Source organism: Carcharhinus amblyrhynchos, chromosome 20, assembly GCF_965287045.1.
Source record: "Carcharhinus amblyrhynchos chromosome 20, sCarAmb.v2.hapA, whole genome shotgun sequence".
In the NCBI taxonomy this organism is placed as follows: Eukaryota; Metazoa; Chordata; class Chondrichthyes; order Carcharhiniformes; family Carcharhinidae; genus Carcharhinus; species Carcharhinus amblyrhynchos.
Window position 1 is genome coordinate 42,820,948 of NC_137343.1, and position 15,697 is coordinate 42,836,644.

General features: G+C 47.1%; 1 protein-coding gene across 6 annotated transcripts in view; it reads right to left on the reverse strand.

Moving 5' to 3' along the window:
• Positions 1-15,697, reverse strand: part of osbp2b (oxysterol binding protein 2b) — a 354,770-nt gene that overhangs the window by 71,537 nt on the left and 267,536 nt on the right. For all 6 annotated transcript variants that reach the window (XM_080208479.1, XM_080208481.1, XM_080208478.1 and 3 more), the window contains one exon: positions 7,522-7,720. In XM_080208479.1, coding sequence (XP_080064605.1) covers positions 7,522-7,720 — 199 coding nt within the window. The remainder of the gene's footprint in view (positions 1-7,521; positions 7,721-15,697) is intronic.

The window sequence follows — 15,697 nt, forward strand, 5'->3', positions numbered from 1 at the left end:
TTCACTCTGTTTCTCACCACAGATGCCGACTGTTTTCCAGAACCTTCTATTTTTATACCAGCCAGCACTTCTCCTTCTAAGCATTAGAAACAGGGTTTAGATGGGGAAATAGGAAAAAAAAAACATTGGCCTTTCAGCACTCCTTTTATCAGCATTGCTTATTTTCCAGAGTTCCAAATTCACCGGATGATGAATTGAAGAGGATTACCTACAGTCGATTTGATAGTACAGAACTTGAGCATTGCTTAAAAAAAGCATGCTGAGTCGTGTCAAAGCTTTTAATCTTGTACTCATCAGGACACTTGGCAAGAATGCCAATGTCAGGAGAGAACAACAACTGCATAAAGAAGAGACAGCTGATTGGTTGGCAACAGGATTCTGATCTACTTGCCAACCAATCACCACTCTCTTCTCAGACGGTATTAATTGTCATTTTCCCCGTAAATCAGTATTCTTGCCAAATATCCTGGTGAGTGCAAGATTTGATACGATTCTTTTTTCAGGATTACCTAAGTAACACTTTCAGTGGCAGATGTTGGTGGGGAGATTTGAGGTGACGTGTTGGGCTGGTGCACAGTGAGAATATAATAACCGTTTGCCTAATGTGAAAAAATGTCCTAAAAACAACCAGGTAATTACAGTACCGAGTCATTGAAGTAGGCAGCATGGTGGCACAGTGGTTAGCTCTGCTGCCTCACAGCGCCAGGGACCTGGATTCAATTCTGGCCTCGGATGACTGTGTGGAGTTTTCATGTTCTCCCCATGTCTCTGTGGGTTTCCTCCAGATGCTCCAGTTTCCTCACAAAGATGTGTGGGTTAGGTGGATTGGCCATGCTAAATTACCCCTTAGTATCAGGGGGATTGGGAGGCTAAATATATGGGTTAATGGGGATAAGACCTGGACGGGATTGCTGTCAGTGTAGACTTGATGGGCCAAATGGCCTCCTTCTGCACTGTAGGGACTCTATGAAGATGGACAGCATGGTCGGAGGAATGAGTTTTAAGGTAGATTCTAGACTGCGGTGGCACGGAGATGGGATTAAAGGGAATGCCAGAGCGTGAGGCCTGGCCAGCCGAAGGCTTATCCAGCAAAATATGGAACATAGACTGGGGGATGCACCAGAGGCCAGAATGAGAGGAACAGGAAGTTTTCAGAGGGTTCTAGAGCTGGAGGAGAGGACAGAGATAGGGAAGAACAAGGCCATGAAAGGATGAAATCGGCAGTCATTGTAATGGAGAGGATGGGGGTTGGATTCTCAGCTGGGGATCACACAGAACAATAAGGTTGTGAGTGGACTGGTCCTACCTCAGAGCTGCTGGGGACGGAGGCAGGAGGAGTGGGCAGGGGGCTTGTGACAGGGGAACGATGACATTAGTTTCCCAGTGTTTGAATGGAGGAGGCTGCAGGCCACTCAGGCCTGTTTGCTATACAGGCAGTCTAACAACGCACAGGCAACGCAACTGCTGAGAGGGCTGCTGGAGAGATACAACAGACTCTTCCATCAACCCGCATGCTGAAAGTAACTGTAGACAATGTCACCATGTGGCAGCGCGGAAGTGAGGAAGAGGAGAATTCCAAGACGGATTCTTTGATTTCTCTGTCCGGGGTGCCTGAGGTTCTTGATCACGCTGGCTGTTTTTCCGAGGCAGCGGGAAGTGTAGACAGAGACAACGGGTGGGAGGCTGGTTTGTGTGATGGTTTCTTGTGGTCTTGGAACAGAAAGCACTGCTGGAAACGTTCAGAGCACGTCACTGTGATTTCAGCGAGAGTTGTTCCAGTGGGTCGCAGCGACAGGAATCCAGTAGGGTTGGTCCTGCCAAGGGAGCTGCAGGAACGCTGGGCATGGAGTTTGGAGGCATTCATTGTGTGACAGAGGAAAAGGAGAAAGGAGATAAGGCAAACTTTTACATGGACGGAGGGGTGCAGAGCGGATATTCTGAGGAGAGGGTTAATGATTTAGAAGTGACAGGGACAGCACTGGAAGAAAGCAAACCGTGTACGATGTCATAGAATCATAGAAACCCCTAGCACAGAAGGAGGCCATTCGGCCCATTGAGCTTGCAGCAACAACAATCCAACCCTATACCCATAACCCCACATATTTACCTTGCTGATCCCCTCCCCACTGATACTGGGCTCAATTTAGCATGGCCAATCAACCCATCCTGCCCAGGAATAGGACCAGGAACAGAAAGTAAACGGGGAGATTCGTGACAGCATTTCTTTTCCGCTGGATCAGGGGAACAGGAAATGGTTCTTGAGGACAAGACGAGTTTGACAAAGGAATGAAGGGAGATCAGGGAGAAACAAGTGGAAGATTTCAGAGCTAGGACAAGGTTGGAGCCATGTATGAGATCTGTTTAGTTAGCAAGGGGAAGGGTGGGATGCAGCAGAGAAAATTAAGCACCAGATTTAAATTGCATTTCACTTCTCGCAGACTTTATCCCTATCCTTCTCCCTCCTTCAGGTTCCACATCCTAACAGGGTGTTGGCAACCTTGGACTTCCATAGGATTCGTCCATAATTATGTTTGGCCAAGACTCAATTGGCTTGCCATTGTCTTTTGCAACATGGCTGACCAGGAAACTCTCACTCTTTTATCGCCTGCCATCAGCTGTATTGGAAAGATTCACGGCTAATAATTAATCTGTTTGGCCACATTATTGACTATGGCCATCAAGTGGGACTTAAACCCAGAGCTTCTGGCCCAGTGGTAGGCGTTAAGATCAGCAACAGCATATGATGGAGGAATAACACAACATCTCGTCTTTTACCTTCAGTAAGTTTATTCTACCTCCAGCTCAGCAGAGATACAAACTCCATGTGCTTCCTCACACCAACTGTTCCAGCTGTGTCCACTTGTACTCCAATATTCATCTTTAAGGAGGCCATTAGCTTAACAATGTAATTGCCAAAGCAAGCACTGACTGTCAATGTGTCAGCAAGTAAAGTCACAATAGTCCCAAATGGCCATTGGCAAGTGGGGGGGTGTCTTTCAGGTCCCAGATGACCATCGGCCGCTCTGCTCTTTGAGAGGGACAGCTGACTGGTGGAGATTTAACCTGAGGGTCACCACATCTCAGGCAAGGGGCAGGGTCCGGAAGGGCGGGGCCTTCATGAATAACCTCAGCCGGTACGGGAATCGAACCTGTGCTGTTGGCATCGCTCTGCATCACAAACCAGCCGCCCAGCCAACTGAGTTAAACTGACCCCCACATTGACACTAGGGATGTTACCACTGCATCACAAGGCCTCCTTCATCCCTATAGAGTACATATTATGATTGACATGGATGGTGAGGGATTATATTGCAAACTGCAATTCCTTCCACAAGGGTGAACTTTGCTCGTGCCTCAACTCTGCTGTGACATTTGGTTCTAATCACATGACTGGGAATGATAGTAGTACGATGCATTACTGCTAATAATGGGTGAGTTGCCATGTCCATTATAAACGCTGCTTGATGTACCCATCAATGAATTGGACCAATTGTATCCGTGCAGAGAGCAGAAGCTGCAGGGTAGAATCCCTACAGTGCAGAAGGAGGCCATTCAGCCCATCAAGCCTGCATCGACACCCAGGCCCCATCCCCATAACCCCACATATTTACCCTGCTAATCCCCGATACTAGAGGACAATTTAGCATGGCCAATCCACCTAACCCGCACATCTTTGGACTATGGGAGGAAACTGGAGCACCTGGAGGAAACCCAAACAGACACGGGGAGAATGTGCAAACTTGACCCAGACAGTGACCTGAGGCCGGATTTGATCCCAGGTCCCTGGTGCATGTTGTGAGGCAGCAGTGCTAACCAGTGTGCCACCATGGCACAGCTCTGGGAGAGAGAAACAGAATTGGCGTTGAAGATGGACAGGATTCTGAAGAAAGGTCACTGACCTGCAACATTCACAGTTCTGCTCCCTTCACTGTGTTGTCAGAGTTGCTGAGTGTGTTCAGTATTTTAAAAATCCCCCTCTCTGTAACCAGGCTAGTGGATGGCCCGTGTGCAATGATGCTTCACTGGGAATGTGGATTGAGTAGATAATCCATCAGACCCAGGCTGCGACTTCAAACCAAAACAGATACATTGGTAGTAAAGCCCCCACTGTGCACACTGATCGTACACTGTCATCTACTGTGGGCACTAACCACTCCCCATTACATGGGGATGCTGGCATTGAACTGGGGTAGGCACAGTAAGAAATCTCACAACATCAGGTTAAAGCCCCACCTGATGAAGGAACAGCATTCCAAAAGCTTGTGATTCCAAACAAACCTGTTGGACTTTAACCTGGTGTTGTGAGACTTTTTACCATCCCCCATTATCACAGGGGACAAAGTCAATTTTGACAATAATTTCCCCCCCCCCACAGTACATTTATACTGCTAAAAAGTGAATACTAGTTTCATAATTCTTCTGCCTCTACTTTTTAGCATAATGCACACATTGACATAACTCTTAGGCTTGAATTGGTCTTCCCTCAATTTTCAATGTTCCCCTGCACCTTCCCAGCCGGTGGGCAGAGCATTCGTATGGGGACTGTGGGAGAAAGTGTGCGTCCGTCACCCCAAGGAATGGCTTGTTGTAGATGCAGAAATGCTCGTAGGAATAAACTGTGGCCTCTCATGGCTGTGCCGCTGAGCCTTCAGGTGGCAGTTCAACAATACACCAGGAATAGCAACAACAAAGCTCAGGATTTTCCACATACGTGACGCCTGATCTTCCTCACCGCCGGCTGGGTTTGACGGCTGCCGAGCGGAGCTGAAACTCTGGCAGAAAATCTGACCCCAAACCGCCCCCCATCTTGTGAGTGTGGTAACCACCACCTCCCGCTCCCCCTCCCCCCCAACCAGGTCCAGGGGGAAATCACTGATCGATCTCCCTTTCCGGCTCGTTGAGTATGAGTTCCCCTGGTAACAGGCAGTGTGGCCTGTCCACCTGAGACTCATCACCTGAGCCTTTTATAAGGCAGGCCCAGGACTGGGCCTGCTGGACTGTAGTCCCAGGCAGGGACGAGTGTGTGTGTGTATATGCCACGCTAGTGATTTTACTTTGCATTCTGTATTAAACTATGTTCCTTTTTATTCGAGCTTCCTGAGGGAGTCATTACATTGAGAGTAAGGGCTCCAACTATTTTGGGCATGTCATTAAGCACTTACTCTGCACTTACCAATTTGCTTTGATTTCAGCTCCTCAAGTGGTTTCAATCGGCTTTTTAACATCTCATTAAACTGTGATGACTTTAGCATTGAGATTCCGAAAGCAGCAGCTGACAGAGGTAGCACAGTGGTTAGCACTGCTGCCTCACAGCGCCAGGGACCCGGGTTCGATTCCCCAGCTTGGGTCACTGTCTGTGTGGAGTTTGCATGTTCTCCCCGTGTCTGCGCGGGTTTTCTACGGGTGCTCCGGTTTCCTCCCACAGTCCAAAAGACACGTTGGTTAGGTGCATTGGCCATGCTCAATTCTCCCTCAGTGCACCCGAACAGGTGCCGCCGTGTGGCAGCCAGGGGCTTTTCAAGTAACTTCACTGCAGTGTTAATGTAAGCCGAGTTGTGACACTAATAAATAAACTTTAGCTCGTAGCATCTTAACCTCTGTTTTCTAGCAATTCATACCTTCCTAAGCCTCCCACAGCCAGGTCGCAGGTATAGATAACACTACACCAGCTCCAGGAGTCAGTGAAAGATTCACTGCGGAATCCATTGTAGATACAGCTCAGCCTTTTATTGCACATTATGCTACAGGAAACGGTCATTTCCTAATGTAAAAACAAAATACTGCAGATGCCGGAAATGGGAAATAAAAATAGAGAATGGTGGAGAAACTCAGCCTCTGTGGAGAGAGGAACAGAGTTAATGGGGCAAATTTTCCCGTCCTGCCCACCAAGGAAATCAGAGGGGACCATGGAATAATCCGTTGACCTCGGGCGGGATTTTCCAGTTTCGAGCACAGCCGGAAAATCCCACCCAATGTTTCAACTCCAATGTAACCCTTCCTCTGAACTGGCGGTTTTCTACGCTCGGGGCTGAGCTATATCGTTAGGGAAAACATAGTCCAAACTTTACTCCGCAGCTAATACTATAAACTAATTCGCGAGTCATTGAATCAACCCTACAAGCGCAGGAGGCGGCCATTTGGCCCATCAAGTCTGCACTGACCACAATCCCACTCAGGCCCTACCCCCATAACCCCATGCATTTACCCTAGCTAATCCCCCTAACACAAGGGGGCAATTCAGCATGGCCAATCAACCTGACCCACACATCTCTGGGCTGTGGAAGGAAATCGGAGCATCCGGAGGAAACCCACACAGACAATGTATAAACAATGTAGTCCCATTCTACCCGATCTCTCCTGATAAGCCAACCCTCTCAACTCTGGAATCAATCTACTGAATCTCAGCTCACCACCACATTCTCAAGGGCAATAAATGCTGACCAATCAGTAATGCCCATGTCCTACCAATAAATAAGTTTTTTTATTAGTTGAATTTAAATTCAATTGAACTGGTGTCCCTAGTGAATTAGCCCATGCCTCTGGTTACTAACCCTGTGACATTACCACTTTACCACCACTTGCCCCTTGAATTTGTGATGGGGCAGCACGGTGGCCTCACAGCCCCAGGGGCCCAGGTTCGACTCATGGCTTGGGTCACTGCCTGTATAGAGTCTGCACATTCTCCCCGCGTCTGCGCAGGTTTCCCCTGAAGCTCCGATTTCCTCCCATAGTCCAAAGGCACGCAAGTTAGGTTGACTGGCCATGCTAAATTTCCCTTAGTATGAAGGGGATTGGCAGGGTAAGTATGTGGGGTTATGGGAATAGGGCCTAGATGGGATTGTGGTCGGTGCAGACTCGATGGGCTGAATGGCCTCATTCTGCACTGCAGGGATTCTCTGATTCCATGAAAGTAACGAATCATTGACCATCGTGAGGGTCATCCGCTACAAACCTGAGAGACGGTCAGCAAGGAAGACTGTAGGATTGGGAGGTTGTAATGACTTCAATCAGGACATGGAGGTTGGCCTAATGGAATATGAACACCCCGATTAAGGAGTTAATTGATGGGCCCATTTCCTTGTATTTAACTGGGAGTGTCAGTTCCTCTGGCACGCCCAAAGGTAGATCTGTGTACTGTTGCTGGAACTATAAATAAAGGCGTTTTGGTGAAGGGACTTCTGCCTCCGAAGACTAATTACAGAGGTGGTGCCTGACATCAGAGTTTGACATGTTGTGAGGAAGCCATCTTTGATTAGGGCGTGATCTTTTGGGCCTACAGGCTTCGCTAAAGACATCAACCTACATGTGCAGGATGGATGGCTGTAAAGGCTGCCTTCTCATGTCTGTGCCTGGATGGTCTGGTCAAAGGAGCATGGAACGTCCACTGTTATCCTCGAGACTTCCAGTGGGCCTCACAGCCGAGACTCCCAGTCATATTATCATTTGGGCAATATCCCTTTATCGTTCATTGATCAGATTTGGGGCAGTGTCTTCCTGACAGGTTGAACAGCCAGGGCTTACCTTTACTGGTGCTGGAAACCTCAGTGGAGCTTGATGGCAGCGTGGGTGCCCCGCGGCAGGCTCGCTCCAAGCTGTTGTGCTGCTTGGCGAGTTGCTCGATGGTCTCCTCCAGGCGGGTGCGCTGCTCACGCTCGTACTGCAAAGCACGCTGCCATTTGCGACTGTGCGTCTCCGCTAAATCCAGGAAGTCACGGCATGCCTGCAGATAAAGCACCAGAAATCAGTAACCCATCGGCAAAGGAGGAGGATAAGTTCTGCAAACGCTTCACCAACCCCCTCCCCGACCCCACCCCCATGGGATTGTGGTCGGTGCCGACCGATGGGCTGAATGGCCTTCCTCTGCACTGTAGGGATTCTATGATTCCATGATGGGGTGACCCCATCTCCCCGCTACTGGAGAGACTTCACAAAGCTGGAGAACATTGGAAGGTAAGAAGCATCCAAATAGTTTGCTTTGAATCCATACAGTGCAGAAGGAGGCCATTTGGCCCATCGAGTCTGCACAAACCACAATCTCACCCAGGCCCTATCCCATAACCCCACTTTATTTAGCCTGCTAATCCCCCGATACCAAAGGTCAATTTAACATGGCCTATCAACCGAATCCACACATCTATGGAAACTGGAGCACCCAGAGGAAACCCACGCAGACACGGGGAGAACATGCAAACTCACACAGTCATCAGAGGTTAGAATTGAACCCGGGTCCTTGGCGCTGTAAGGCAGCAGTGCTAACCACTGTGCCACCTCTGTTTATTGACAGCAAGAGAGGGGCTACCCCAGGCAGTGTTTGCCTGAAATCTGTCAGTAGGTGGTGGGTGTCTATGCCATAGAACTAGCAGTGAGGCTTCTTGGCAGTTGTACTTTCAGGTCCAGATGCATATCAGCACAGGCAGGAACCTACCTCCATCCTTTAACTATACAGAGGGACAATGGAATTACACAGCAATACTGCCCATCCCACCATCTCCCTCAGACTGTTTTTGTTCTCTGGATTTGTGAAGCACCACATTTACTGCCCATCCTCTAGTTGCTGAGAAGATAATTGTTGGATCAACTTTTTCAGCCACTGTTGTGATGTTAGCGTCCCTTTAAGGAAGTTATTTTTTTAAAGTTATGATCATAACCTTAGGTGATGTCATTGGTGGGAAGAGAAGAAAAGCTGTGTGCTGGTCAGGTGACAAGGGTCGTTTTTAGTTTGGTTTTGGTTGCAGGGTTGGAGGCAGTCTTAGAAGCAAGCTGGAAAAGAAGTCTCCCTCTCTCTGTTTTGCTTTGTAAGTTTTACCAGTTAGCTGAAAGCACATCTTGTTTGCCATTCTGCAATAAAGAATCTGTGTTTTGGGGAGCTGATGACTACAGGCCGCTCTGAGTTTTCAAGATCATTTGAAATCAGCATTCAACCCATGGAACTGGATTCCTGTATTATGTGAGCTTTAGCCTGAGCAATGATAGATCTATTTAAAGGGTTTTGTTTATTGGATTTTGGTTTTAATTGGAACAATTAGAGATATTCATTAAGGGTTATACATTATAGTAGTTGTTTTGTTTCTTGTTTGTAACTGATAAAAGTTCTTGCTAATTTTCTTACTATACATGTTAACTATATTCTTAAATAAACTTTGCTTGATAAAAGCTCCCTACTGGATCATTTGAATCATATCTGAAGTGAAACAGCTCATGCTTATCCTAGGCAAATTCAAGGTGCAAAACTTATGATTCAGGAGGGCATCAGAAAATATTTTGGAGTTTCTGACCTGAACCATAACACTGTGGTCGTTGTGCCAATGCTGCTGGGTAGGGAATTCCAAGAGATTGATTCCTGTCTAAATCAGATACCACTGCCCCCCCACCAACGTACCCTCCTTTGCCTCAGCAGCATTTTTACTTTGCTTTGTGAAGCAGTTTGGGACACTGTACTACATTGAAAGGTGAAGCTCAGCATCGTTGGTCTACGTGTAGAAGGTGGCCTCAGATCTGCAGATGATGCAACAAAGGATCAAAATGTAAATGGGGGAGAGGAGGCTGCCAAACTCTGCAGCAATCCTGCTTCACTCGTTCTCAGTTCATCCTCTCTCCGCAGATCTGTGTCCCTGCAGTTACATCAGGGAAAAAGGAGGCACCTCAGTGCCAGAAAGAGCAGGATTGACGTCAATTCACTTCACGGACTGAACAGAACTATCTGGCCGGTCATCAAATGGATGGTTGAATTCCAATTAGTCAGGATGGAGAAGCAAATCCCCTGAAAGCTTACTGATGTTCTGTCACCAGCTGTCATTAGCCAATCTAATAAGTAATGCCCGAAGATTCAAAGACACAGATCTGAAGAGATCTCAGAACATAGAACATTAAGTGCAGTACAGGCCCTTCAGCCCTCGATGTTGTGCCGACCAGTGGAACCAATCTAATGACCCTCGAACCTAAACTATTCCAATGTTATCCATACGCCTATCCACTGACCATCTGAATGCCCTTAAAGTTGGCGAGTCCACAATTGCTGCAGGCAGGGCATTCCATGACCTTACTACCCTCTGAGTAAAGAACCTACCTCTGACATCCGTCCTATAATTACCACCCCTTAATTTAAAGCTATGTCCCCTTGTGTTAGCCATCACCATCCGAGGTAAAAGGCTCTCACTGTCCACCCTATCCAATCCTTTGATCATCTTGTATGCCTCAATCAGGTCACCTCGTAACCTTCTTCTCTCCAATGAAAATAACCTCAAGTCCCTCAGCCTTTCTTCATAAGACCTTCCCACCATACCAGGCAACATCCTGGTAAACCTCCTCTGCACCCTTTCCAATGCCTCCACATCTTTCTTATAATGCAGCGACCAGAACTGTACACAATACTCCAAGTGCGGCCGCACCAGAGTTTTGTACAGTTGTAACATGACCTCACGGCTCCGAAATTCAATCCCTCTACCAATAAAAGCTAACACACCGTACGCCTTCTTAACAACCTTATTAACCTGGGTGCCAACTTTCAGGGAGCTATGCACATATACCCCGAGATCTCTCTGCTCGTCAACACTACTGTGTCCTTCCATTAGCCCTATATTCTGTACTCCTGTTACTCTTACCAAAGTGAATCACCTCACACTTTTTCGTATTAAACTCCATCTGCCACCTCTCGGCCCAGCTCTGCAGCTTATCTATGTCCCTCTGCAAACTGTAACATCCATCCTCACTGTCTACAACTCCTCCAACTTTGGTGTCGTCAGCAAATTTACTAATCCATCCTTCTACACCCTCACCTAGGTCATTTATAAAAATGACAAACAGCAGTGGCCCCAAAACAGATCCTTGAGGTACACCACTTGTAACTTGTAACACCACTTGTAATCTTGGGGGGGACAAGGCAGGAAAGCTCACATTCTGCCCCACTTTAGTTTTAGATTCCAAAGGCTTCAATCACTCTCTCAATAGGCAGGAATAAATGGTCTAAGCTTTAAAAAATTCATTCAAGGGATGTGGGCCAATGTGAGTGGAGATAGCATCAGGCACAGGCTAAAGAGAGGTGTATTGTCTCCAGACAGGACAGCAAGGGAGATTTTACGAGTTCAGGCAAGTCATGGGGGTTACAGATCGTGTGACATGAACCCAAGATCCCTGTTGAGACCGTCCTCATGTGTGCGGAATTTGGCTATCAGTCTCTGCTCAGCGACTCTATGCTGTCGTGTGTCGCGAAGGCCGCCTTGGAGAACGCTTATTCAAAGACTTACTTACTGTTCTGTCTGGAGACAATACACATCTCTTTAGACTGTGCCTGATGCTATCTCCACTCACACTGTCTGCATCTTTAAGGCTTGAATAGCAGGTTAGCTATAAAGACTCGCATTCTGATCAGTATTCTGTAAACTGTGTATACATTGTATATGCTCTTTTTGAAACCAGAACTCTCCACTCACCTGACAAAGGGGCAAACCCCGAAAGCTTGTGGGTTTACTATCAAATAAACTTTAACCTGGTGTTGTGAGACTTCTTACTGTCTTTCCAAATGGTCATAAATCCTGTCCGTCAGGACCTTTTCCATTAACTTACCGACCACCGAAGTAAGACTAATGAGCCTATAGTTCCCAGGGTCATTCCTATTTCCTTTCTTGAACAGAGGAAGGACACTCGCCACTCTCCAGTCCTCTGGCACTATCCCCGTGGACAGTAAGGACCCAAAGTTCAAAGCCAAAGGCTCTGCAATCTTATCCCTTGCCTCCCAAAGGATTAGAATTTGAACTCCAGACTTTTACTGGATTAAAATTCCACCATCTGCAGTGGTGGGATTTGAACATGCATTACCCTGAGTTTCTAAATTACTAATCCACTGACAATACCACTACACCACCGGCTGCCCTAGGTTTATTGCCTGGGTAATTTTAGAACATGTTTCTCCCATTTTACTTGTTTACAATAACGCGTAATGTCTCTGCAAGGTGCAAAATGATTGATAGGTAACTCATTCTCGCTCACTCGCCAGTGGAATCGGAAACATCAGAAAGAGCTTGCATCTATATAGCACCTTTCACACCCCCAGGACATCCCAAAGAGCCGATTATTACTTTTTGATGTGTGATAATTGTTAGACTCAGCAGCCAATTTCCACACAGCAGGCTTCGACAGACAGCAATGAGGTAAGTGTACAATTACAAACTCAACGCACAGCAGTGGATGGGAATCTGAAATGAAAACAGAAAATGCTGGCAATATTGGCTGGTCTGGCAGAATCTGTGGAGAAGAAAACAGGTTTAACATTCCGTGATGAAAGGACATCGAATAGAAACGTTAACTCTGTTTCTCCCTCCACAGATACTGCCTTTATTAAAATTCATTCGTGGGACACGGGTGCAGCCGACTGGCCAGCATTTATTGCCCATCCCTAGTTGCCCTTGAACTGAGTGGCTTGCTAGGCCATTTCAGAGGACATTAAAGAGTCAACCACATTGCTGCGGCTTTTGGAGTCACGTGTAGGCCAGACCAGATAAGGATAGCAGATTTCCTTCCATAAAGGACATTAGCGAACCAGATAGGTTTTTCCGACAATTGGCAATGGTTTCATGGTCATCAGGGCAGCACGTTAGCACAGTGGGGATGGCACGGTGGCAAGCACTGCTGCCTCAGGGACCGAGGTTTGATTCGCGGCTTGACTCACTGTCTGTGTAGAGTTTGATGTGGAGATGCCAGCGTTGGACTGGGGTAAACACAGTAAGAAGTCTCACAACACCAGGTTGAAGTCCAACAGGTTTATTTGGTAGTAAACGCCACTAGCTTTCAGGGTTTACCCCTTCACCACTCACTTGACAAACGGGCAAACCCTGAAAGCTAGTGGCATTTACCACCAAATAAACCTGTTGGGCTTTAACCTGGAGTTGTGAGACTTCTCACTGTGTGGAGTTTGCACATTCTTCCTGCGTCTCTGTGTGGGTTTCCTCTGGGTGTTCCGGTTTCCTCGCACAGTCCAAAGCTGTGCAGGTTAAGCTGATTTGCTAAATTGCCCCTTATTGTCCAGGGATAGGGCCTGGCTGAGATTGTGGTCGGTGCAGACTCGATGGCTAAATGGCCTCCTTCTGCACCTTAGGGATTCTTTGATAATAAAATGAGTAGGTTCTCAGGTATCATTTCTTGAATTCGAATTCCAACATCTGCTGTGGCGGGATTTGAACTCAGTCTCCAGAACTGAGTTTCTGGATTAATAGCTGAGAGACAATACCACTGGGCCACTGCTTCTCCACTATCCCAAATTAAATTGTGAAATGGACATGGGAGACAGATCCCGAGTTAGAGGCAGCACACTTGGTCGTGGTTTTTAATTGGCTCCTGAGTGTAGGTGAAGCTACCTCATAAACAAACAACTTGAATTTAAATACGTCATTAACCCATTAAAACATCCCATGGAGGCACTTTACCATCCAAATTTGGCAATGGGCAGCATTGGCAGACATTAGGCCACATGACCACGCACTCGGAAAAGGAGGTTTGTTTTGAGGAAGGTATCCAGAGGAGGAAGGAGAGGTTTGGGGGAAAAGGCAGGAGAATGGCACTAAGTCACGATGCCCATTTGGAGAGCTGGTGCAGACACAATGGGCCGAATGGCCTCCTTCGGTGCTCTATCCATTCAGTGATGTGTTTAAGGAGGGATTTCCACAGCGTAGGGCCTTGGCATCTGCAGGAAAAAGGCCACCAGTGGCAGAGTGGTTAAAATCAGGAATGCTCAGGAGGCAGGAACAGATGGAGTGCAGCCAACCCGGCTCATGTAAGATCAGAGGATGTTATACAGGCAAGGAGGGGGCGAGGGGAATTGGGGGACGTGCAAACTAGGAGGAGAATTTTAAAATCCAGGCAATGATAAACCAAGAGCCAAGGCACAGGAGAAATTGGTGAGTAACAATGCTCCTGGTAATGTGTGTGGGTGGTTCATTTAATTGCATGATGCTGTTCCATTTTTTTGCCTGGTTGCGCATTTGTTAAAAGGAGCTACTTGCACGCAGTGGCTTTCGGGTTACTGGGCCAGTGCACAGTTTACAGCAGATCTTGGTGAGCATAAGCTGACTTTGTTTCTGAGCCGCTGACTCCATCCGTCTTTGCCAGTTAAGGCTGAGCCAGACTGATCATAACCTCAGAGTTACATCTGAGCCCAAGATAAATTTTCAACCAGATAACCGTGCCATCAGAAAGAATTTCCAACTCCATCACGTCATTTGGATCTGCCCCATCTCAGCTGACCTGCTGCTGCAATCCTCTAGACTTGCTCTGTGGCCGTCCGTGTTCCATCCTCCGCAGACTTGAGGTTATCCAAAACCCGGCTGTCCACGGGGGATGGCACAGTGGTTGGCACTGCTGCCTCACAGCGCCAGGGACCCAGGTTCGATTGCCAGCTTGGGTCACTGCCTGTGTGGAGTTTGCATGTTCTCCTCGTGTCTGCGTGGATTTCCTCCGGGTGCTCCGGTTTCCTCCCACAGTCTGAAAGATGAGCTGTGTGGTGGATTGACCAGACTAAACTCTCCTTCAGTGTACCCAAACAGGCGTCCGATGTGGTGACTAGGGGATATTTTTGATTTGATTTGATTTAATATTGTCACATGAATTAACATACAGCGAAAAGTATTGCTTTTTGCGAACTATACAGACAAAGCATACCATACATAGAGAAGAAAAGGAGAGAGTGCAGTATGGAGCATTACAGTCATAGTTACGGTGTAGAGAAAGACCAATGTAATATGAAGTAGGTCCATTTGATGGCAGCAGGGAGAAGCTGTTTTTTCACAGTAACTTCATTGTAGTATTACTGTAAGCCTACTTGTGATTTTAATAAACTAAACTTTCATAAAAGATCTTACATACAAAGTTATCCTTACCATAGGCAGCACAGTGGCACAGTGGTTAGCACTGCTGCCTCATGGCGCCAGGGGTACCCGGGTTCAATTCCGGCCTTAGCTGACGGTGTGGAGTTTGCATGTTATCTTCGTGTCTGTACGGGTTTCCTCCGGGCGCTCCGCTTCCTCCCTTACTTCAAGGATGTGGAGGTGAATTGGCCATGCTAAATTGCCCCTTAGTGTCAGGGTGATTAGCAGGTTAAATACACGGATTACAGCGATAGGGCCGGGGTGGGATTGTTGCTGGCGCAGGCTTGATGGGCCGAAGGGGCTTGTCCTGCATTAAAGGGATTCTATGGGTTCGCCATAAAGATGCATCTAAAAAAAAACACATTTCTGAAGGATTTGGTAGTGTCGAAGGAGCTGACTTTAGAGACCTGATTTTGAGCCAGACTCCAATGAGAGCTCTGAACCCCTATGGTACACAACCTCTTATTGTTCTTCTATTTAAAATGTTTGACAGCTTTCTGCTTTGGGCAGCAGCTGCCATCTATCTGCCAACTCCGTTAACTCATAGCTTTCCTTCATCTTCTATATTTCTCTTTGTCAAACATCCTAATTTGACATCAGAAAAAAATCACCATAATTTTCTAAATAATTACATTAAATGGAAAAGAGATCCCAAAACAGATTCACAGTGTCACTATCTGCCATTCATTTACCCCCAAGCTTGGCTTTCAGCTCCTTGAACATTCTCTTGTCCATGTGGTCACATCACCTTTAATACCACCATGCCGACACTATAGATAAGAAAGCCCACCAATGCCTCTACTTCCTCAGGAGGCTAAGGAAATTCAGCACGTTCGTTATGA